The sequence below is a fragment of the Dicentrarchus labrax genome, unplaced genomic scaffold (assembly GCF_905237075.1).
Source record: "Dicentrarchus labrax unplaced genomic scaffold, dlabrax2021, whole genome shotgun sequence".
Lineage (NCBI taxonomy): Eukaryota > Metazoa > Chordata > Actinopteri > Moronidae > Dicentrarchus > Dicentrarchus labrax.
In genome coordinates, this window is record NW_026136722.1 from 19,031,286 (window position 1) to 19,054,968 (window position 23,683).

General features: G+C 42.0%; 3 protein-coding genes across 14 annotated transcripts; 2 read left to right on the forward strand and 1 right to left on the reverse strand.

The window, feature by feature from the left end:
• Positions 1-157: 157 nt before the first annotated feature.
• Positions 158-2,314, forward strand: LOC127356649 (uncharacterized). The gene is made up of 4 exons (XM_051388606.1): positions 158-198; positions 312-694; positions 848-968; positions 1,051-2,314. Exons 2-4 carry the CDS (start codon positions 322-324, stop codon positions 1,946-1,948), a joined length of 1,392 nt encoding a protein of 463 aa, XP_051244566.1. The 5' UTR covers positions 158-198; positions 312-321; the 3' UTR covers positions 1,949-2,314.
• Positions 2,315-3,522: 1,208 nt separating this feature from the next.
• rnf25 (ring finger protein 25) lies at positions 3,523-8,259 on the forward strand. The gene is made up of 10 exons (XM_051388605.1): positions 3,523-3,701; positions 4,156-4,227; positions 4,901-4,997; positions 5,091-5,158; positions 5,241-5,310; positions 5,418-5,489; positions 6,321-6,467; positions 6,542-6,631; positions 6,715-6,852; positions 7,427-8,259. The coding sequence occupies exons 1-10, from the start codon at positions 3,685-3,687 to the stop codon at positions 8,045-8,047; spliced, it is 1,392 nt and encodes a 463-aa protein (XP_051244565.1). The 5' UTR covers positions 3,523-3,684; the 3' UTR covers positions 8,048-8,259.
• Positions 8,260-9,028: 769 nt separating this feature from the next.
• On the reverse strand, positions 9,029-22,389 carry LOC127356612 (NACHT, LRR and PYD domains-containing protein 3-like). Of its 12 annotated transcripts, none has more exons than XM_051388497.1 (14): positions 22,327-22,389; positions 20,916-20,988; positions 20,420-20,542; positions 19,744-19,860; positions 19,189-19,287; positions 18,606-18,684; positions 18,215-18,443; positions 15,998-17,798; positions 15,590-15,763; positions 15,245-15,418; positions 14,253-14,426; positions 13,405-13,575; positions 10,340-10,386; positions 9,029-10,188 (listed from the first exon to the last, which is right to left on the reverse strand). In XM_051388497.1, exons 3-14 carry the CDS (start codon positions 20,506-20,508, stop codon positions 9,641-9,643), a joined length of 3,702 nt encoding a protein of 1,233 aa, XP_051244457.1. In that variant the 5' UTR covers positions 20,509-20,542; positions 20,916-20,988; positions 22,327-22,389; the 3' UTR covers positions 9,029-9,640. The 12 variants fall into 12 exon arrangements, with proteins under 12 accessions (XP_051244457.1, XP_051244459.1, XP_051244458.1 ...); XM_051388499.1 differs by having other exon boundaries at positions 20,420-20,545; XM_051388498.1 differs by having other exon boundaries at positions 20,916-21,000; positions 22,327-22,359.
• Between the last annotated feature and the right edge of the window lie 1,294 nt (positions 22,390-23,683).

Here is a 23,683-nt window from a genome sequence, read left to right on the forward strand (position 1 = left end):
ACAGTATTATGAGCTTACTGTGGTCTGTAAGAGAATGAGAAGCGGATGTGTATCAGTTACCCCAGGGGTAAGTTGAGCCAAAGGGTAAGTTGAGCCAAAGGGTAAGCTGAGCCACCCCTTGTTGCCAGGAAATGGTAAAAAACATTGATCATGTGACCAAATTTAGAAGGAAGGCATCATTTCATGGAGTCTGTGAAGGTAAGAACCACACGAGTAAAGTGGTTAGATATTTATCTCTTAATAAGAGTACTTTGGCTGTAGCCTGTATGTCTTAAATATTAAATCAAGATTCTGTATTTGTATGATTACAGAGTGGACATCATGCCTCGTGTATATAAGCGCAAAACAAGCAGGGGAGCCGCCGCTGATGTTCTTGAAAGAGCCACCAGTGAAGTGAGAGAAGGGAAGTCTGTTCGAGCAGCAGCAAAGGATGCCAGAATAGACAGAATGACACTGAAGAGGTTCATTGACCAAAAAGAAAATGTACCTTTGAAGAAGACAGGCTATGACGGAGTAACAGAGGCTAAAAGGATCCTCTCCGATGGCATGGAGTCCGAACTCGCCAAACATATTAAGAACCTCGCAGACCAGTTTCATGGGCTCACTACCCTCAAATGCAGAGAACTCGCCTACGAGTTTGCAAAGCGAAACAACATCCCTGTGCCGGACAGCTGGTCAAGAGAAGAACGAGCAGGTAGAGAGATATCGAACATAGAGATCTATCTAAATATAAAAGGTTCTCTTACTGCCAACTACAGCCAGCAAAAAGAAAATTCAAGCAAACTCGATTTAATATGTTAGTAGAAAAATGTTATTGCCGTCATTGTTCAGATAACTTTTTTTCCAGGAGTGGATTGGCTTGAGTTGTTCAAAAACCGACAACATCTATCATGCCGGACACCAGAGGCCACAACACAACAACACAATGTCACTGTGTTCTTTGATCAGCTGGCGTCACTGATGGAAAGGTATCTGCTGCTTGATGGGAGGAATATTTGTTTGTAGTCTGATTAGAAATGAATGTAAAATCTGTGCACTTTCTCTTTTCAGATACAAGTTCCCTCCGAACAGGATCTACAAGATGGATGAGACCGGCGTAACAACTGTACAGAAGCCAAAGCACATTGTGACACAGACGGGGAAAAAGCAGGTTGGCGCAGTCACATGTGGTGAAAGAGGAGAGCTTGTAACGGTAGTGAGTGCTGTCAATGCTACAGGGAACACAATCCCCCCCATGTTCATATTCCCGGGTGTCGAATACCACGAGCACTTTATCAGAGGAGCACCGACTGGATCGATCGGGACCGCAACAAAATCTGGTCGGGTAAATGAGGAGGTGTTTTGCGTGTACCTGGAGCGAGTTATCCAACAGACGGACTGCTCCAAGGATCGTCCACTGCTACTGATCCTTGACAACCGTTCGGCACACGTCTCCCTGAAGTCTGTGGAGATGGCGAGGGACAACGGGATCGTGATGCTCACTTTACCACCCCGTACATCCCATAAAATGCAGCCCTTGGATGTATCGCTCTATGGGCCATTCAAGACATATTACAACAAGGCCATGGACGGTTGGATGCGAACCCACCACGGACAAACTGCTTCCATTTATGCCATCCCAGAGATTGTGCATGAGACCTTCCTGTCAGCAAGGACACCAAGAAACATCCTGTCAGGATTCAGGTCCGCTGGTATCTTTCCTTTCAACCGGGATATCTTCCCACAGGGAGCCTATGCACCATCCACAGTCACAGACGGATCCAACCCTGACGAGCCGTCTACCTCAGCTGACCTATCAGCACCAGCACCCAGTGTCACAGGACCTGAGTCAACACTGCTTTCTGATAGTGCTCCAGTATCTCCAGTAGAAATAATGCCATTCCCCAAAGGGGACGGCAACAAAGCCTCAAAGAAAACATACAAAGGTGACGACACGAATCTTGACTGACACACCTGAGAAGTTGTTGAAAAAGAAAAGAAGAAGTCTGGAGAACTTCTCAAGAAACACGGTGCAAAAAAACCCAAAACAACAACAACAGCCCGTCACAGAAAGCAGCTCAGAGAGTGACAGCGTGATTCCACTCGACACAGACTGGGAGAGGCTTGTTGGAGAAGATTGAAGGCAAAGCTGGATATGGTAAACCCACCGTTACTTTCAAAGAGAAAGATGAAGGATTCTTCCCAAAATGCTCCTCAAACCTCACAGAGTTGTTGGCACAGCAAGGAGGTCCCAGCGGTTCGTATTCCTCTGCAACCTCGACAGGTGGATTATTGAGTAAGGGCAGAGGTGGGAGATGGAGGGATGGAGGGAGGGATGGAGATGGATAGTAGCTGTTAATGTTCTCTTCCTAAACGCACTTTAAGGCATTCTCATGTTAAAATGTTTTTTTACAAAACAGCTGTTTATCAGTAATATTCAGTAATAATAAAAAAAGTCATTGTACCTGTTGAATTGTGTTTAATAAATAAAAATACACATGAATGTGAAGAAGTGATTTATTGAGGGAGGGGTGGAGGTGAGGGAGGGGTGGAGGTGAGGGAGGGGTGGAGGAGGGTGGGGGGTAAGTTGAGCCACGAGACCATGGACATGCTATATTATCGTAACAGTTATATTTACACTGATTCTGTTTGTTTGAAGGGATTCACAACATCCTGGAATATATGCAGATATATTAGTTAGTGACAAAACTGTGATTGCCTCGATGTAGTGATCCTAAATATGAACAATGTCTCATCTTACCCCAGTCTCTCTAAAGATATATATAAATATAAATACTTATAAATATAATCTATATATATATGTGAACTGTACATTGTTATATTTATACATTATATATTAAACAATTATTTTATTCTCTTTTATTATTGATTTCTTTTATTATTATTATTATTGATTGATTGATATTATTGATTGATTGATATTATTATTGATTGATTGATATTATTATTATTGATTGATATTATTGATTGATTGATATTATTATTATTGATTGATATTATTGATTGATTGATATTATTGATTGATTGATATTATTATTGATTGATTGATTGATATTATTATTGATTGATATTATTGATTGATTGATATTATTATTGATTGATTGATATTATTATTATTGATTGATATTATTGATTGATTGATATTATTATTATTGATTGATATTATTGATTGATATTATTATTGATTGATTGATATTATTATTGATTGATTGATTGATATTATTATTGATTGATTGATATTATTGATTGATTGATATTATTATTGATTGATTGATATTATTATTGATTGATATTATTGATTGATATTATTATTGATTGATTGATATTTTTATTGATTGATTGATTGATATTATTGATTTATTATTATTATTGATTGATATTATTGATTGATTGATATTATTGGGTGCAGTTACGCGCTGTGGCCGCTGGGGGTCGATGACGGGTCGCGGTCATTCATCGCACGCGACTTCCGCTGACGACATTCAAAATAAAACGCATCACCACGGTTACGCCCTTTGCCTCCAGGAATAGCGACGTTACGCCGACAGCAGACGTAACTACGTCAGTGTGTGACACGTTTACGTGATCTTCTTCCAGCGTGCTGAACCGAGCTAACGACGCTTTTGTTTTGAAAAGCTGCGCCGGTTGGTATCCGCCAGAGGAAGCTCTCCCAGAAACATCATCATGGCGGCCGAGTGCGAGTGAGTTTGATTCCCTATTTACACCGTAAAACCTCCAACACATTCAATGACAGTGGGCGGGTTCGGTCCGCGGCCAACGGACCCGCTCACCGTCCCAGTGCCGCGAATTAAATATCACCCGATGGAGCTAATCAGCGAGCAACGGCTGCTAACGGCTGCTAACGGCCGCTAACGGCTGCTACCGGCTGTTAACGGCTGCTACCGGCTCCTAACGGCTGCTACCGGCCGCTAACGGCTGCTACCGGCCGCTAACGGCTGCTACCGGCTCCTAACGGCTGCTACCGGCCGCTAACGGCTGCTACCGGCTCCTAACGGCTGCTACCGGCCGCTAACGGCTGCTACCGGCTCCTACCGGCTCCTACCGGCTGTTAACGGCTGTTAACGGCTGCTACCGGCTGTTAACGGCTCCTACCGGCTCCTAACGGCTCCTAACGGCTGTGTGTTTCCTCCGCAGTGTGCTCTCTGAGATCGAGGTGCTGCAGTCGATCTATCTGGACGAGCTGCTGGTCGACCGGAAGGAGGAAGGGTGAGACAACAACAACAACAACAACAACAACAACAGCTGACATTATATAGCTTCATTAGCATCAGTGAGAGCTCTGTACGACCCAGAACCGGTGAACCCACAGAGCCCAGAACCTTTGACCCAAACCTGACACACATCTCTGCGAAGTACGGAAGCCCGTTTCTGCCAATGTGATGAAACTGAGTCGTTATAATGAGAAAGTTATGGAGATAATGTTTTAAATTAAAGTATCACAGTCATTATTTTGAGATAGATAAGAAGATAAACGCTTATTTTTGTAGACTTATTTGCACAAAAGAGCAAATAAATAACAATAAATGATCATCAGCATCAAATAAATATATATATATAATATATTGTTATTTTAAACGTCGACATCGACCCAGAGTTTCCACAATATCTCAACCAGTTGTACTTAAAGATCTTAAAGAAACACAGACAGACGACACACACACACAGACGACCGACAGACGACACACCCCGACAGACAGACAGACAGACAGACAGACAGACAGACAGACAGACAGACAGACAGACAGACAGACACACACACAGACAGACACACACACACACACACAGGCGTTAAATCCACATATTTTTGAATGGAGTCTGGTTGGTGCAGTGTGTGTGTCCTCGGCTGTTGTTGAAGCTGCCCGTGTGCTGTGTCCTCCAGGGGCTGGGAGGTGAGTCTGGTCCTGTACCCGTCCACAGCCGAGGACTCCGTCTCCCAGTTTGTCCGACTCACCCTGACCTTGACCCTCGATCAGCAGGTACGCTCCCTCCCACCCTCTCCCCCGCTGACTCCCTCTCTCTCTCTCTCACACTGAGTAACGTTGGACTCTCTCTCTGCTTTGTGTTCTCAGTATCCGTCGTCTTCTCCGGCGATCTCCATTCACAACCCCCGAGGTCTCTCCGACGACAAGCTGAGCAGGTATCGAACCGACGCCGCGCCGATCAGACTGCTGCTGCTTTAATACAGAGTGTAACCTCCTGTAATCATGTGTTTCTCTTAGTGTCCAGAAGTGTCTTCAGTTGGAGGCTCAGTCCTGTCTGGGTTCACCTGTGTTGTATCAGCTCATTGAGGTATTTCATTAAAGAGAATCAATGATTATCCACTGAGTCTACATTAAACTGTTGATCAGCTTTAACTCTGGTTTCTAACTGTTCTCTTGGTTTGTTTCCTCCTCCAGAAAGCCAAAGAAATCCTGACTGAAAGCAACATCCCTCATGGAAACTGTGTCATCTGCCTGTACGGCTTTAAGGTACGTCGTCTCCGTCCGCCGCCGTCCGAACCTCTGAACGCTTCAGCATCGTTTCCTCTCTCTTTCTCCCCGTTCAGCCGTCTCTCTCAGGAGTCCCACTGACTCAGACTCTTTAATCCTGCTCTCAGAATTCAGGACAAAATGTTACATCTCAAGTTGTTTCTCCTGAAATGAGTGAATACATTCATCGGGTGGACACAAACACGACTCCAGATGAACGATAATGTCGCTCTGTGTTTGCTGCATGAGTAAATAGACAGCTGATGGAAAAGCAGAGTGTTTTCTGTTAGAGGTGGAAACAGATCAACTAAACTTTTATTGGTTTATAAAGTTGATGTCTATTTAAAAAATGCATAAAAATCACAAAATCTTTTGTTTACATGAATTTAATAGTTAAATATGAGATTTCCACTGAATCAAAGCTCATCTTATTGAAGCAGACTTTGTCCTGAATCCACATATGAACTGTGACTAACGACTGAAGTACATTAACGCTGCAACCTTGTACTCTGACTGATTTGATAAGTTTCACTGGCTTCGTGCTCAGCTGCTGTAAAGGAGATTAAACTGTGGACAGTAATGAGTTCTGGATATGGTTTATAACATTATAAACAACCAACGCTGTGGAACAAGCTCCCTCTCAACATCAGAGGCAGTGTAGTGTTGTAAGCCCTCGCACTCAGTCGTCTGCATGACGCAGCAATAAATAAAAACATGATTCATTTGTGAGTTGATAATGTGTCTGTTGTGTTTAACAGTGTGTTCTGCTGCCCCCCTGTGGACAAACCAAGCACTGACTGCAGGATTAAACTGTAACTGTGTGTTCTTCAGGAGGACGAGACGTTCACCAAGACGAGCTGCTACCACTACTTCCACTGCCACTGCCTCGGCCGCTACGTCCGCCACTCTGAGAGCGAGCTCCGGCAGAGGGAGAAGGAGCTGGAGGAGGACAAGACCAGAGACCGGACGGACTATCAGGTCAGAGCCGGTCACACAAATGTTCCTGCGTCTTTTTCCTTCAGGAGGAATTAAACCGCTGACTCTTCCTCTAGGAGCTGTCTGTGGTGTGTCCGGTGTGCAGAGAGCCTCTAACGTACGACGCCGATCAGCTGCTCTCCTCCCCGGCGCCCCAGCTGCCCGAGGTAAACCGCCTCCCTCTGGTGGGGTGTTTGTAGCCGTTCTGGAGGTTTCACTGAATGAAACTCTCCTCGTCTTCCTCCCTCAGCTCGACGAAGCAGCGATCGGTTCGCGGTTCCAGCAGAAGTGGTTTGAACTCCAGAAGCTTCTGGAGAGGCAGAGGTCTAAAGGCGGGATCATCGACCCGGAGGAGGAGTCCAATCGTTTCCTCATCCACATCAACGAGGTGAGAATCCAACGGCTGCACATCGAACCTGAGAGGGAACACTCTTCATTTATGTTGTATTATATTATTATTATATAGTTATTCCTTTATTCTATTATTCTTATCCTACTGACTCCAGGACAGTTTCTGAGCTAGTTTAATCAGGGTATGTTTTAATGTAGTTAAAGGTTTGTTATTGTTAGTTTATTATTTACAATAATTAATCTTTCTTTAAGTGATCACATATAAATGTTCTGTTAATCTCTGTCATACTTTATATCACTGTCCAAAACAGAGACAGTTTGAACAAGTATTAACACAGTTCCTATATAATATAATATAATAATGTAATATAATAATATAACGTAATATATAATATAATGTAATATAATATAATATAATAATGTAATGTAATATAATAATGTAATATAATGATATATAATATAATATAATATAATATAATATAATATAATATAGTAATGTAATGTAATGTAATGTAATAATGTAATGTAATAATATATAATATAATATAATAATATGTAATATATAATATAGTAGATAAACATTGACAGTGATGCTTGCTGACTCCCTGCAGGCTCCGTCTGTAGAAAACGGGAACCTGGACGTAGAGGACCCTCCTGCCCCCCCGCTGCCGTCTGCTTCCAACGTCCCCTCCGATGAACCCGGCGTCAGGGGGGACCGGTTTGTTCCCGGACTGTCGCAGTGCAGAGGCGGTCCGGGCCAGAGGCGTCAGCACCAGGTGAGGGGGCAGCGGAGGGGGGGCCGGTCCAGACCCCAGCACAGGAGAGCCGCCCCCGTCACGGAGCACCTGGACAAACTGTCTCTGTCCTCAGACTGCACGGAGGGACCAATAAGAGCCAAAGCTCAGGGCGACCACGGCCAGCAGACGCAAGGACACGCAGAACTGTGTGAGAGCAGAGACGCAGAGCGACACGAGGCCCCGGGGCCTCCGGACCACCAGCCAGTCGACGCTGCAGGCGGCCAACGTGGGAGGAGACGGGGTCCTCACCGACCCTTCTCCCACAGCGGGGGGGCTCCGGCGCCTGCACACTGCCACTGGGACGGGCGCTCCTCGAGGAGCAGGGGAGGGGCCAATAACCTGTACAGCAGAGGAGGGGGGGCGCGGAGAGGTCACGGCAGGGGCTTCCAGCACAAGGCGGTGGAGAGAGAGAGAGGACGAGAGGAGGTGCTATGACAAAGGGCAACAGGAGGGCCAGTGAACAAATGTACGCGTGCCTCCGTCACCAGTTTGAACCCCCGTAGTAACCCTTCCTCCGCTGCGTCCCCGTTCTCCTGCGCTCTGGTTCGCACTCTCACGCACACTAACATCAGATACAGCTGGTTGATGCTTTTTGTTGTGCTGCAATATGACTCAAAGAACAACAAATTAAATCTTCTTTGGATGTCCGTGTGTCTTTGTTTCCTTTAATGTGCAGCTTTAAATCCTGTGGACAGTTTGAGAGATACTGAAGTGTTAGCAGAGCAATCCAGCAGACGGAGGACTGACGGCTCAGTTTATTTATATTTTCATACTCAAGTGTTAATTAATCAGTAATAATAATCAATATATGTATCAATGTGTAATATAACTGTCAGAGACCATATCGACTGCATGGTGGGTATTTTGATTTATATAACCTAATTTAAGTAAATTTAATGATTAAAAATGATGCAGTAAGCCTTTATTGTTCCTTTTATTAAATAATATATAATCTAATAATCTTATTTTACACTGTGGTTTTGCTACTTGTACTCTGGTGAAGAATCTGAATACGAGCAACGGAAGACTGGAACACAAGAATAGTTCTTTTCTGTTTATTTTAAGATTATTTGGGGGCTTTTTGTTGCCTGCACTGGGTAGGTGCAGCTGAAGAGTAACAGTAAATTTAGGGCCACAGGCTGGAATCGAACCCGGGCCACTTTAGGTACACGCTCTACCAGGTGGACTACAAAAGGCACCCAGAAAGGGGTTTGGTCAATGTTACAACCAGGCAGTCGCTTAATGGGCTTGAAAGCTGTTTTTAATTTGATAAATTACAAATTGTTTTATAGTGAATGCACCACATGTGCACAATATGAACAGTAGTTCTTAAGTTCTTATTATATACTGATTAAAATATATATTATGAGATAGTAACGCGTAGGCACAAGATAATTATCATCATTTCCATGCAGAGACTGTTGATTGTTTAATCATCATGTGTTTAAATGTGGTTTCCAGCATCATTTATTATCTAGAATCATCCCAAAACTGATTTCTTTTGATTTCAACCTGACTTATCAAAGTTTGTACATTTGTTCCACGATGACCGAAGATGATGAATTTAGTTCCAATCAAAGCCACTCTTTACACCTTGGAAACATTTTTACTCAGATGCTGAATCTGATCCTGAAAGACTCTTGTTTGACATTTGAACACATTTTTTCTTCACAGAAACAAATATTTGTTCACACTTTAATATTTGAGTCATAAAAACACTTTCCCTCTAACTGTGCTTGATGAAAAACAAGCAGCCACATTTGATCCTAAAAAGGTTCATTTTTTTCAGAGTTATAGAAGAAGATTCATTCTTTCTATCATTTCTTTCATCTCTACGTCTGCAGGCTGCACATTACCCTCACACATGATCCCTTCATCCCAGCATCCTTTGCTCTTCTCTTCCTTCAGCCTCCTCTTCCTCCTCTATTACAGTAAACACATCAGGTTGGTACTAACTAACATCAGCTGTGTGTGATCCTGTACAGACTGAACTATCTGGTCAGCAGTGAGACAGTTTCTCTCTCCCTCCTACAGAGGACACAGAGACACTGAGGAACCAGGACTGAACCCGAACCTGAACCCAGGATAAAGAGGTTCAGTGAATGTGGTGTTGAAGGTGTGGAGGTGGATCAGTGTGTCAGAGGAGACTGTGTAGAAGGACAGAGTGCCAGCAGGACAGTCCACATACACTGCTACTCTACCAGAGGAGGAGGAGGAGGAGGAGGAGGAGGAGGAGGAGGATGTTTTTCTCTTATTGTGATAGACACAGTAACCATTATAAGAACACTGCAGACTCCAGGACTGATCAGTCCATCCAAACAAACAGTCTTCACTGTTTCCTCTCCTCCTGATTCCTCTGTAACTCACTGATATATAAACCCATCCACTCCACTCGACCTCCCAGTAACAGCGACCAGTCAGACCATTTCTACACAGCAGCTGAGGATAGAAGTCAAATCTGTCTGGATGAACAGGATATGACTGATCCTCCTTCACATATGTCATCTTCCTGCTGTTGTCAGACAGTTTGATGTTTCTGTGTACTGTGTTTGTGTCGACTGTGAGTTCACAGGAATCTGATGGAGAGAACAAGACACAATACAGCTGCAGTTATTGATCTATCATCTGATCATTGATTGACACTTTGATGATGACATCAGAGCTGTGAATGAGTGATGTCACAGTGTGAAGATGGTTGAATGTGTGCTGCTTTGTTTTCACACTTACACTTCCTCAGACCTGGTCTCAACCATCGGACTCCAGCAGGCTCCACCCTGAAAGGAGGAGGGGGGGTCAGAGCAGCATGGAAACATGGACATTACATCGCTCTCATACACAGAGCTTATTCTCTACAAATGGACTTACATCTTCACATGGAGCACTTATTATTAATCAGCTGATAGTCTTTCAGTTCAGTGGAGCTTCTTCTGATTGGCCGATGGCTACAGCTCATTATGTTCACTTATTGATGATATATTATTATTATCAGTATTATATTGATGATCATCATAAAGTTCAGACTCAGTTTCCTCTACCAGTCAGTCAGTAAATGAAATGATTAAACCTGCATCAACTGATTTCTTTGTCCACTTGGGGTTCAGTTTATAAAGTAGTTGTGTCTAATGTAACCAGGTTGAAAGTATATCTTTATTTTCTTTGTTTGAAACAAAGTCCTGACAAATATCCAAGAATCTGAGTTTGATGAAGTTTAGAACATGTTTTGTACATTTGAACAGTATATTTGAACTGAAGTGTTAATACCTGTACTGTCACTTTAAGAGTCTGTGCTTTGCTAACTAGTTCACACTGTGAACAGATTAGAGCTCAAACTGGCCGTGTGATCATGTCTCTGTCCTCTAAAGCTGTTCTAGTCAATGAATTAATATCAGATTATGATATTGATTTACTGTCTTACTGAGACCTGGTTGTCCCACGAGGAGTATGTTAGCCTAAATGAATCCACCCCCCAGTCATATTAATACTCACATTCCTCGAGGCACAGGCCGAGGAGGTGGAGTAGCAGCCATATATGATTCGAGCGTTTTAATGGACCCTAAACCTAAACTAAATTATAATTCATTTGAAAGCCTTGTTCTTAGTCTTTCTTACCCGACCTGGAAAACACTGCAGTCAGTTCTATTTGTTATAGTGTACCGCGCTCCTGGACCGTACTCTGATTTTATATCTGAATTTTCAGAGTTTTTATCAAGTTTAGTCCTTAAATCAGATAAAGTAATTATTGTAGGTGATTTTAATATTCATGTGGATGTTAACAATGACAGCCTTAGTAACGCATTTATATCATTAATAGACTCAATTGGCTTCTGTCAGAGTGTAAATAAACCAACTCATTGTTTTAATCACACTCTTGACCTCGTTCTATCATATGGCATTGATATTGAACATTTAATAGTCTTCCCATAAAATCTGACTATTATTTAATAACTTCTGAATTCATATTATTAGAATCTAATAATAATAAATAATAATAAATAATCTGCTGTACTTTATAATCTAATAATTAGATTATAAGCCATTAGGCAAAACTTCCTACAGCAGATGTCTATCTGACAGTGCTGTAGCTAAATTTAAGGAGGAGATTCCCTCAGTGTTTAATTCAATGTCTGAATTTAACACAGTCCTATAATAACTTTAGTCCCTCCCAAATTGATAATCTTGTTAATAGTGCTGCAGGCTCACTATGATCAACATTAGACTCTATCGCTCCTATAAAAAGGAAATTATTAAAACATAGGAGACTAGCACCGTGGTATAACCACCAAACCCGCCAGTTAAAGCAAAAAACAAGGAAATCTGAAAGGAAATGGTGCTCTTCTAAATTATTAGAATATCGCTTGATTTGGCAAGATAATCTTAAACCCTATAGAAAGGCCCTCCGTAATGCCAGAGGAGCTTATTATTCAGTATTATTATTATTATTCATGTCCCCATAACCTTTAGTAGCAACGACTTTGTGAGCTTCTTTTATAATAAAATTATTACTATTAGAGACAAAATTAATAACCAAATGCCCTCAACAGGTATCACTGGCTCTCCAAGTTCAGGAACTTTAATTAATAAAAAGTCAAATATATATTTAGACTGTTTTTCTGTTATCGATCTTCATCAGTTAACTTCAATAATTTCTACATCGAAGCCATCAACCTGTCTGTTGGACCCGATCCCAACTAGGCTGCTTAAAGAAGTTGTTCCCTTAATTGGCACTTCTTTACTGGATATGATTAATCTCTCTTTATTATCAGGATATGTACCACAGTCCTTTAAAGTAGCTGTAATTAAACCCCTTCTTAAAAAGTCCACTCTTTACCCAGGGGTTTTAGCCAACTATAGACCGATTTCTAACCTCCCCTTCCTCTCTAAGATTCTGGAGAAAGTAGTCGCCAAAGAGTTGTGTGACTTTCTACATAGCAACAGCTTATTTGAGGATTTTCGATTTAGAGTTCATCACAGCACAGAGACAGCTCTGGTTAAAGTTAATACCTTCTGATTGCTTCTGACAATAGACTTGTCTCTGTACTTGTATTATTAGATCTTAGTGCTGCATTTGACACCATTGACCATGATATTCTTTTACAGAGACTTGAGCATCAAATTGACATTAAAGGAACCGCCTAAGCTGGTTTAAGTCATATTTATCAGATCGTTCGCAGTTTGTACATGTTAACGATGAATCTTCAATAAATACTACAGTTAGTCATGGAGTTCCACATGGTTCTGTACTTGGACCAATATTATTTACTTTATATATGATTCCCTTTAGGCAACATTATTAGGAATCACTCCATTAACTTTCACTGTTATGCAGATGATACACAGTTATATCTATCGATCAAGCCCGATGAAATTAATTCATTCACAACGCTGCAGCACGAGTACTGAGGAACTAGAAAAAGAGATCACATCTCTCCTCTACTAGCTTCTCTGCATTGGCTCCCTGTAAAATTTAGAAGAGAATTTAAAATCCTCCTCCTCACCTACAAAGCTCTTCATGGTCAGGCCCCTTCATATCTTAAAGAGCTCATAGTACCCTATTACCCCACTAGAACACTACGTTCTCTGAATGCTGGGCTACTTGTGGTAACTATAGTCTCTAAATGTAGAACAGGAGCCAGAGCCTTCAGTTACCAAGCTTCATCATTATTATAAGCCATTAGGCAAAACGCCTTTAGTTTTTCTGGACTAAAAGACTGATGGCAGATGACATTCATCAAAATATCCCGAACTATTTATGATATGAGCCCATAAACCTGCGGCCGTGATCCGCCTCATACCTGAGAGTGTCCAGTCTCCAGTGTGGATCCTCCAGCCCAGCAGACAGCTTTGTTGCTGAGTCTCCTGGATGATTGTAGCTCAGGTCCAGCTCTCTCAGATGGGAGGGGTTGGAGCTCAGAGCTGAGACCAGAGCAGCACAGCCTTCCTCTGTGATCAGACAACCTGACAGTCTGCAAACACACAAAACAACACATTACATAATAAACATGTTCAAGGAAAGAGACTCAAACTAAATAAACAAAACAATGTTTTAAAGCTACGGAAGCCGAGAACGGCCATGGATTTTTTTTTATTTTTATGCACTGTTATCTTGTGATAACGACTTATTAATTCGTTATTGTGACATAACAAAGATCGTTTTCTCGTGATAACAAATTAATTCATAATGTGTTTGTCTTGACTTCATACTAATGCGCTGCCACAAAGTTACGGAAGCCGTTCGTGGCAGCGTATTAGTTTGAAGTCAAGACGAACACATTATTAATTAATTCGTTATAACGAGAAAACGATCTTTGTTATGTCGAGATAACAAAATAATTAATTTGTTATTTCAACCTCAGGAGCCACTGGCTGTAGCTGTAGCTGACCGGTAAGTTACACTTTAAGTTAGTTTGTTTACTTGACTGGAAGCCGTTCGTGGCAGCTCTTGTAGGTTGAAATCAAGACGAACACATTATGAATTAATTAGTTATATCGAGATAACAAATTAATAAGTCGTTATCACAAGAAAAATCCATGGCTGTTCTTGGCTTCCGTATAAAGCACTGTTAGAAAGATTACAATTATATCCATCAACATAATTCAGGTTTAAAGTGGTTATCAGTTGAACAGGTTGACAAATTCTGACCTGAGAGTTTCCAGTTTCCAGTGTGGACTCTCCAGTCCAACAGAAAGCAGCTTCAGTCCTGAATCCTGCAGGTTGTTGTCACTCAGGTCCAGCTCTCTCAGATGGGAGGGGTTGGAGCTCAGAGCTGAGACCAGAGAAGAACAACCTTCCTCTGTAATCAGACAGCCTGACAGTCTGCAAACACACAAAACAACACATTACATGAACGTGTTCAAGGAAAGAGACTCAAACTAAATAAACAAAACAATGTTTTAAAGCAGCGGTCCCCAACCACCAGTCCGCGGACCAGTACCGGGCCGTGGGTCATTTAGTACCGGGCGGCACAGAAAAATAAATAAATAAATATCTTATTGATGATCAGAGTCTGAAAGATATTTTATTTTGAAAAATGACCGGATTCTCTCCCAATTACATCCGTCTGTACGTCTGTGCCTCTTGACACAGGTCAAGACGCTCGTCTCGGTCACAGGACAGTTACCCCAGTTAAGCCTTTAAGCTAGCAAAAAAAGAGTAAAAAACAAACGTCTGAGACGTCCTGAGATCGCTACAAAAGCACTGAAAACCCTGTTTCCCTTTCCAACATCCTATCTTTGTGAAGCGCGTTGTTTCTGCAGTGACAGCGGCTAAAACAAAATCACTGAATAGACTGTACATAAGGAACACACTTTGGGTGTCATTGTCTCCCATTACCTGTAGATTGGACCAGCTCGTTGCGGAGAAACAAGCTCAGGGCTCCCACTAATTCAGGGTAATGGTGAGTTGTATTTGTATGCACTTTATATTTGTTTTTATGCTGGTCGTATGATTTTATTTCGTCGTATTTATCGTCTACACCTTGAAGGCCGGTCCGTGAAAATATTGTCTTACGTGAAACCGGTCTGTGGCGCAAAAAAGGTTGGGGACCGCTGTTTTAAAGCAACTTTAGAAAGATTACAATTATATCCATAAACATAATTCAGGTTTAAAGTTGTTATCAGTTGACAAATTCTGACCTGAGAGTTTCCAGTTTACAGTGTGGACTCTCCAGTCCAACAGAAAGCAGCTTCAGTCCTGAATCCTGCAGGTTGTTGTCACTCAGGTCCAGCTCTCTCAGATGGGAGGAGTTGGAGTTCAGAGCTGATGCCAGAGAAGCACAGCCTTCCTCTGTGATCAGACAGCCTGACAGCCTGCAAACACACAAAACAACACATTACATAATAAACATGTTCAAGGAAAGAAACTCAAACTAAATAAACAAAACAATGTTTTAAAGCAATGTTAGAAAGATTACAATTATATCCATCAACATAATTCAGGTTTAAAGTGGTTATCTGTTGAACAGGTTGACAAATTCTGACCTGAGAGTTTCCAGTTTACAGTGTGGACTCTCCAGTCCAACAGAAAGCAGCTTCAGTCCTGAATCCTGCAGGTTGTTGTTACTCAGGTCCAGCTCTCTCAGACTAGAAGACTGGGAGCTGAGAACTGAAGAAAGAGGTTCACAGATTCTCTCTGAGAGGCTACATCCACCCAGTCTGTAGAGACAATGATCAACAATAAGAAAAATAACATTTGTGACCAGCACTTTATAACTCAGCCAAAACCAATAACACTTTAAATTAGTTCTGTAAAAATTATATCAGCTAGTGAGGAGCTCCCAATGTTAGTGATATATAATGTCTTAATAATCGGTGGATTAGTGGAATAAGTGGAAAAGATAGCAGAGTATTTAAGTGATAATACAGAAATCCAACTATTTCTGTACTTACAGAGCTTTGTTGGACGCTTTGACCACTGGCAGCAGCCTCAGAAGAGCCTCCTCTGAAGCAGAGTATTTCTTCAGGTCAAACACTTCCAGATCTTTTTCTGATGACAGTAAGATGAAGCCCAGAGCTGACCACTGAGCAGGAGACAGTTTATCTGTGGAGAGACTTCCTGAACTCAGGGACTGTTGGATCTCCTCCACTAGAGAACGATCATTCAGTTCATTCAGACAGTGGAACAGATTGATGCTTCTCTCTGCAGAGGGAGTCTCTTCGATCTTCTTCTTGATGTACTGGACTGTTTCCTGATTGGTCTGTGAGCTACTTCCTGTCTGTGTCAGCAGACCTTGTAGGAGATTCTGATTGGTCGGCAGTGAAAGACCAAGGAGGAAGCGGAGAAACAAGTCCAGGTGTCCTTGTTGACTCTCTAAGGCCTTGTCCACAGCACTCTGGTGGAAATATTTTAGTTTACGTTTGTCTTTGAAGACTTTAGACCTGGGTGTTGTTTGTTGTTCTGCCAGCAGATTGACTCCAGAGATGATGAATGTCAGATGGACATGAAGAGCAGCCAGAAACTCCTGAACACTCAGATGGACGAAGCAGAAGACCTTGTCCTGGTACAGTCCACTCTCCTCTTTAAAGATCTGTGTGAACACTCCTGAGTACACTGAGGCTGCTCTGATATCGATGCCACACTCTGTCAGGTCTGATTCATAGAAGATCAGGTTGCCTTTCTGCAGCTGCTCAAAAGCCAGTTTTCCCAGAGACTCGATCATCTTCCTGCTGTTTGGACTCCAGTGTGGATCTGTCTCAGCTCCTCCATCATACTTGATATTCTTCAGTTTGGACTGAACCACCAGGAAGTGGATGTACATCTCAGTCAGGGTCTTGGGCAGCTCTCCTCTCTTTCTGGTCTTCAACACATCCTCCAGAACTGTAGCAGTGATCCAGCAGAAGACTGGGATGTGGCACATGATGTGGACGCTTCGTGATGTTTTGATGTGGGAGATGATTCTGTTGGCCTGCTCTTCATCTCTGAATCTCTTCCTGAAGTACTCCTCCTTCTGTGGGTCAGTGAACCCTCTGACCTCTGTCACCATGTCAACACACTCAGGAGGAATCTGATTGGCTGCTGCAGGTCGTGTGGTTATCCAGAGGCGAGCAGAGGGAAGCAGGTTCCCCCTGATGAGGTTTGTCAGCAGCACATCCACTGAGGTGGACTCTGTAACATCAGTCAGGATCTCAGTGTTGTGGAAGTCCAGAGGAAGTCGACACTCATCCAGACCGTCAAAGATGAACACAACCCGGAACTCTTCAAACCTGCAGATTCCTGCTTCTTTGGTTTCAGTAAAGAAGTGATGAACAAGTTCCACCAAGCTGTACTTTTTCTCTTTCAGCACATTCAGCTCTCTGAAAGTGAATGGAAATGTGAACTGTAGGTCCTGGTTGGCTTTGTCTTCAGCCCAGTCCAGAGTGAACTTCTGTGTTAAGACTGTTTTCCCGATGCCAGCCACTCCCTTTGTCATCACTGTTCTGATTGGTTCATCTCTTCCAGGTGAGGGTTTAAAGATGTCTTCTTGTCTGATTGTTGTTTCTGGTCTGTTTGGTTTCCTGGATGCTGTTTCAATCTGTCTGACCTCATGTTCATCATTGACCTCTGCAGTCCCTCCCTCTGTGATGTAGAGCTCTGTGTAGATCTGGTTCAGAAGGGTTGGGTTTCCTGCTTTAGCAATCCCCTCAAACACACACTGGAACTTCTTCTTCAGGTTAGATTTAAGTTCACGCTGACAAACTCCAACGAGATGTTCTTAATGAAGACAGAAAATATGATCATTAAGTGATTGATAAACAAAATATGACAATTTCATTCCCCTAAAGCAGAAACATTTTCAGCTCAGATAGAAAATATCTATTTTGTTCTTCCTCACCGAGTGAGGTTTGAAAGAGAACATTTACATTTAGAAACTACTGAAACAGAAGTTAGCAACACATCAGCCAGAAGAAAAGGAGTGGTCTCTATTTGTATATTTAAATAAAAAAAAAATTTGTTTTTATTTTTAATAAAATCAATTATCATGGCATTGGTATGCATTTTAATTTGTGAGTTGTGACCAATTTTGGCTTTAAAGAACGAGTATGAGAATATATTTTGGTCCATCTGTTGAGACATCAGTAAATGTCTCATTTATCCAGCGAGTTCAATCTTTAGAGAAATCCTCTTACTGCTCTGCAGACAGTCAGCCAGCTCCTCCTGCTTCATTCTCCTCAGGAAGAGCAGTGTGATCTTCAGAAATGCCTCTCTGATGCTCCTCCTCTGCTCTTCATCCTCACCATCCAACACCTCCTCATCCTCCCTCTGACTCTCTAAGCATTCTGGGTAATCTGAACTCCGAACCTTCTGGATCTTCTTCAGCTCGTTCTTCACAAAAGTGACAATGTTGTCCTCCAGCAGCTGGAACAGAATATTATATGAATGACTCAATCAAAGTCAAATCATGGAAGCAAACATCAGATCCATGTTGGACAGACTGACAATCCACTGGTCTAAAAAGTGCAGCATGGAGATTATTGTGAACACAATAGATGTAAAAGTAGTTGTTGTCCATGTACAGACCATAAATATGGAGTCCAGGTGTGTTTGATGCTGCTGGGCAGACTGACCACTGGGAACCTCTGAGCTCTCCTGGTCCACTCTGTGGAGGAATCATGAAGAATGAGCTCACATTATGTCTGTCCACACAGAGACAAACACAAGGTAAAGGTCCATGAAGTGATATTTGGATGTGAACAGTGAATCTGATGACTCCCTGTAGTGGTAAAGGTTTACTAGTCCTGCTGATCCCACTGAGAATCAACAGCTCAGTTTGGTTCAGTCCCAACAGCTCTCACCAACCCCTCCATATAGCTCTCCCTCCCTCACTGTACACTGCTGAAGTGCCCTGGAGCAAGGCACCTAGAGCCTCCAGCTGCTCCAGTGGAGCTGCTCAGTGTCTGCTTGTATCAGACTGGTTGTACTGGGCAGCTCCCAGTGTGAATGTGTTTGACTGTGTAAGTGTGAGGCAGCTGCTGCTGAAAGAGTGCTCAGAGAACTTCATCTGAGTCAGTAAAGGTTGAAAAACTGGAGATCTCATAACTGAGAGTCTGATAAAAAGACATCATTTTATTTTTTTATTTCATCATCCGTCTGAAATCCTCACCTTTGATCAACAGAGTGGCGGCCATCTTTGAACTCTAAAGGAAGATCCATAGAGAGATCACTCTTCATGGACACACAGCTGGGTTCAGGTTTTTTCCTCCTGATAGAAAAACAGGATCAGTTCTGCACTGCACCCACAACACACTGAGACAGAACCTGCCAGTGACTGAATACACCGACTGTACACAGTGTATTTGTACCCAGGGAGTTCTTGGTTAGGATTTCTATAAAGTCAGTGTTTGATTTAGACATGTTTCACTGTGTATTTAAAGCTGTATTCAGTGCAGTGTGCAGTATAGGTGGGGAAATTATGGAGTGGATTGACCATATCGGTCCAAATAGGATAAAAAGAGGAACAGACGAGGTGTCAAAGCAGTGAGTTTCTATAAACTGCTGCAACTATTTGTTCACTGTGAAACTGAGGCTGTTGTAAATTGACACAAACCATCACCGTCCATTAAAAGACATTTTAAAACATTCAAAAAAAGAGATCTCACAACTGACAGTCTGATAAAAACACATCATTTTATTTTCACCATCAGTTTGAAATCCTCACCTTTGATCAACAGAGTGGCGGCCATCTTTGAAGTTTATAGGAAGAACCTTTGAGTCATCACTCTTGATGGACACACAGCTGGGTTCAGGTTCAGGACAGTCTGGTCTCTGATGGATCCTGATAGAAAGAAATTCATTAAAGCTCACATATTCAGAAACATTCTCACTGAATCAAAGACTTTGTGAAATGATGTATAATTTGAAATGTTTGAATACAGGGCTGGACAATAAGAACAATGTCTTCAGTTACTGACATTATGGACGTGTTACTGAACACAATTTACTGATGTCACACACTTCAACACACTGTCTGAATTCCATATAATTAAAGTGAGAGCAGCTACAACATCTAACCAGCGAGCAATCAGCTCCCAGTCCAGTCCAGAAGAGCAGAATGTGGAACTGGTCAGACTGGAATGAATCAGGACAAACATCAGCAGTGAGCAACATGAGGAAGGAAATCTGCTCTGATTGATTCAAACACATGTTACTGTTACATTTCTCATTATGAAGCTGAATGTTTCTCCTGATACTGATTTGAGATCAGATTGTCCAGCCCTGTTTGAATACTGACAACTACGTACTATAGCTCAGATAAATGTCTTTGTTTCAAATGGAGAATCAAAGCCTTTGTGACATGGAGAAGAGTCATGGACAGTTAGAGATCCTCATCTCACCTCTGAGCTTTGGTCCTTGTGTCATGTTCCCCACACTTTTGTTTTTTAGAGGGAGGGACCCCCTCCTCTCTGTCCTCACACTGATCCATAACAGAGCCCACACCTTCACACAGACACAGCAACCTGTTGGGAGAGATCACACATTATTTCCCATCATTCCTCTCAGTCACATGACAAACACACACAGCTCTGATTGGAGGAAACGGCTCATTCAGCTCAATACTAAATCCACTCATCTGACAGTTTCCATGGCAGAGTAGAAATGTTGTTGGCACTTTGAGCTGCAGTATCTAAGAAATGACATTCACAATGCTCTTTAGTCTGTGGGGTTGGTTGAAGACTAGAGGAATACACTTCATGTTGCTGTTTCACTTCTATTTGACTGACTTTGAAAAGCTCCTCAACAGTTGAAATGTTGCTCTTTTTCCAAGTCTACTATATCCAGTCAGAGCATGCAGTGGCAGCTAGTCCAATAATCCAAAATCAATCCTGTTACCTTGGCAGCTGCTGCTGAATTCACATCCACATCAGCTCCCAGAGACTTTCTACCTTCATCTGTAGAGGAAACACTGAGAGCAGAGCTGAAAGCATCAGTCCAATCACTGATCAGCACTGAGAACTCATCATCACTCATTCATCCTTTACATCAGTGGTTCCCAACCTTTTTCTATCACTGAGTAAACTGACGACCCCTGACTGAGGGACATACTTTATACATATTTCATATTATATCCAAAACTGTACAATCAACCCAAATATTGAACTCATTCTGATGAATTCTGAGCAGATTATTTCCTGTTTAGGGAACTTTTTATACAGTTTGTCTGTGTTATGTATCTTTTATCATTTTTAACAATCATAAATACTTAATATGCTTCTTTTTGGACAAATTCACTGTTTTCTTGTCCCTGATCTATTCATCTTCATTATCTGTCATCGATCTATTAGACAGTTTACTTTACATTGACTTTTCTTCACAGAAGTGAACCAGATGCTGAGATACAGGCCGACCTACAGACCCCCCATGAAGCTTTGGTGACCACTAGTGGGGGTCCCGACCCTCAGGTTGGAAACCACTGATTTACATCATTTCTCCTGTAAAACTATCAGCTGCTTCTCCACTGATTGGCTGCTTCTCTCTGTTTCCTCTCAGTGTCAGTTGAATCCCTTTGTCTTGTTGGACTGTTGCTCAGACTAAAGAAGCAGTTAGAAAACATGACTGTGAACTCTGGGAACTACTGATGGCCTTTTCTCATCACTGTCACACATTGCAAACTAATCAATACATGGATCAATAGTGGTTAGTTATTGGCCAGAGGAGATGCTGCTTGTTCTCATTGGTCAGTGTTGAGGAAGAATGAGAGCAGAAAGCTGCCATCAGCTGCTCTACTTCTACTATCAGTCCACTAGATGGCCTCATGGAGCTGCATTTATCTGACAGCTTTACTTCCTGCTTACTTTTCAAACATGGGATCAGTTTATAAAATAGAGTTCATTATTTTACATTGAAGCAGCCAAAAGTATTTGAAGTAGTTCATATTGGCTCCACCTGCAGCAACTCCAACATTAAAGTAGTGATTACATGTTAATGCATCAATAATAATCATCCACTAATATAATAATACAACACTGACAGAGGCCATTCTGTACACTGACTACTTTCACTTTACATACTTCAACTACATTGATAAGGTGAGCTCATAAAGACAGACAGAAATCATACAGTGAGTACTCTGAGTACTGTCAGTGAGTACTCTGATTACTTTGAACAGTGACACACTGACAGTAAGATGGAGGAAACTCTTCCTCCATGTTGGTTCTCAGTTGACTGTTAGTAGAGTTTTCTGCTCTTTCTACTGAACTAAACTAACAAGATGAACAAACAGTGAAAAGTGTCTCTTACTAACCTTCACATGGACAGAAGAAGAAGCTGCGACACGACGAGCTCACAAAGTGAAAGTTACCTGTGGACAGGGAGTGGCTGTGACGTCACGGTTGTCAGGGCAACGGCAGGAGTGGGGGATGGAAGTGAGGTAAGACTGAGGGAGTGTCTGCAGAGAGAGACTGGGAGCTTCCAGGTGAGGTTCCTCTGTTCCTCACAGCAGCAGGTTCAGCTGTGGGCGAGAACATCAACATGGCTCCGTTCCATTTAGCTACAGAACCGAATGGGTTGCAGCCGTTATCAGTTACACCTGTGAGTCCTTCCACTGATCACCTGCAGAGGTCAGCAAGTCACCTGAGACCGGAACTAATTAGACCCTGTTCAACCCGGTGTTTAAATAAAGTTTATACAAAAAAAACATGAAGATTAGCAAGAAATGATCATCAATATATGTATCAATGTATCAATGAATGAACTCTAAATGATTCATTAACAGACATAACTCTTCTTGTTCATTAGGGCTGCGATTAATGATCTTTTTCTTGATTCATTGATTCATTTGGTCCATAAAATGTTGATCATCGTTTCCTAAATGTCTCATTTTGTCCATAAAACAAAGATATTCAGTTTAATGTCATTGTACTAAAGGCTTTTATTTTGAAGGTGCGTTTTGGAGTCGAGTCAGGGACTTTTTTCTTTTCTGCCTTTACACCTTGACACACATGTGGGGACTTTCAGTATTTTTCAAATGTATTTAACTAAGGTTGTTGTTGTTTGGATTGTGTTTTATTGTGCTACTCCGAGTGTTAAGCGGATGCACGAAGTGAGTGTCGTTTGTATATCGTGTTAATTACGACGCACGTCGTTAAATCTCATGTGTGCTCTTCCGCCGATAGGTAACAGATGTTCGTGGTTTAACATTGTGTAATGATAAGAACACATTTTGTAGATCTTATCATGTGCAGACAGCAGGGGGCCGGAAGCGGTAGTACTTGTAACATGAATGAAGCTCACGCCTTTGATACAGTAAAGTTCTGTCTCTTTAAGGAACCAGTGTGTTGTTATTGAAGAACCCACAAACCCCAACAAAACACATTGTTTATGAGCATAATGTGAATGCTGATGACTGAGTGGTTTGAGTGTCCAGTGAGCTAACAGCAGTAGATGGAGCCATTGGACCAGTTAACCTATTATTATGGTTAATATGTATTTCTGTTGGTTTAAATGTCATTATTATTGTTACACATGTACAGGAGAGTTGTGTATGTTGTTCTGCTTGTGTAAGCACATTTGTTATTATGGAGATGAAGGTGTATGATGTGATTGTTACGACCCGGCTCCATTTGGAGAGCAGTAACATAGAATTGGAATTGGAAAAGAGA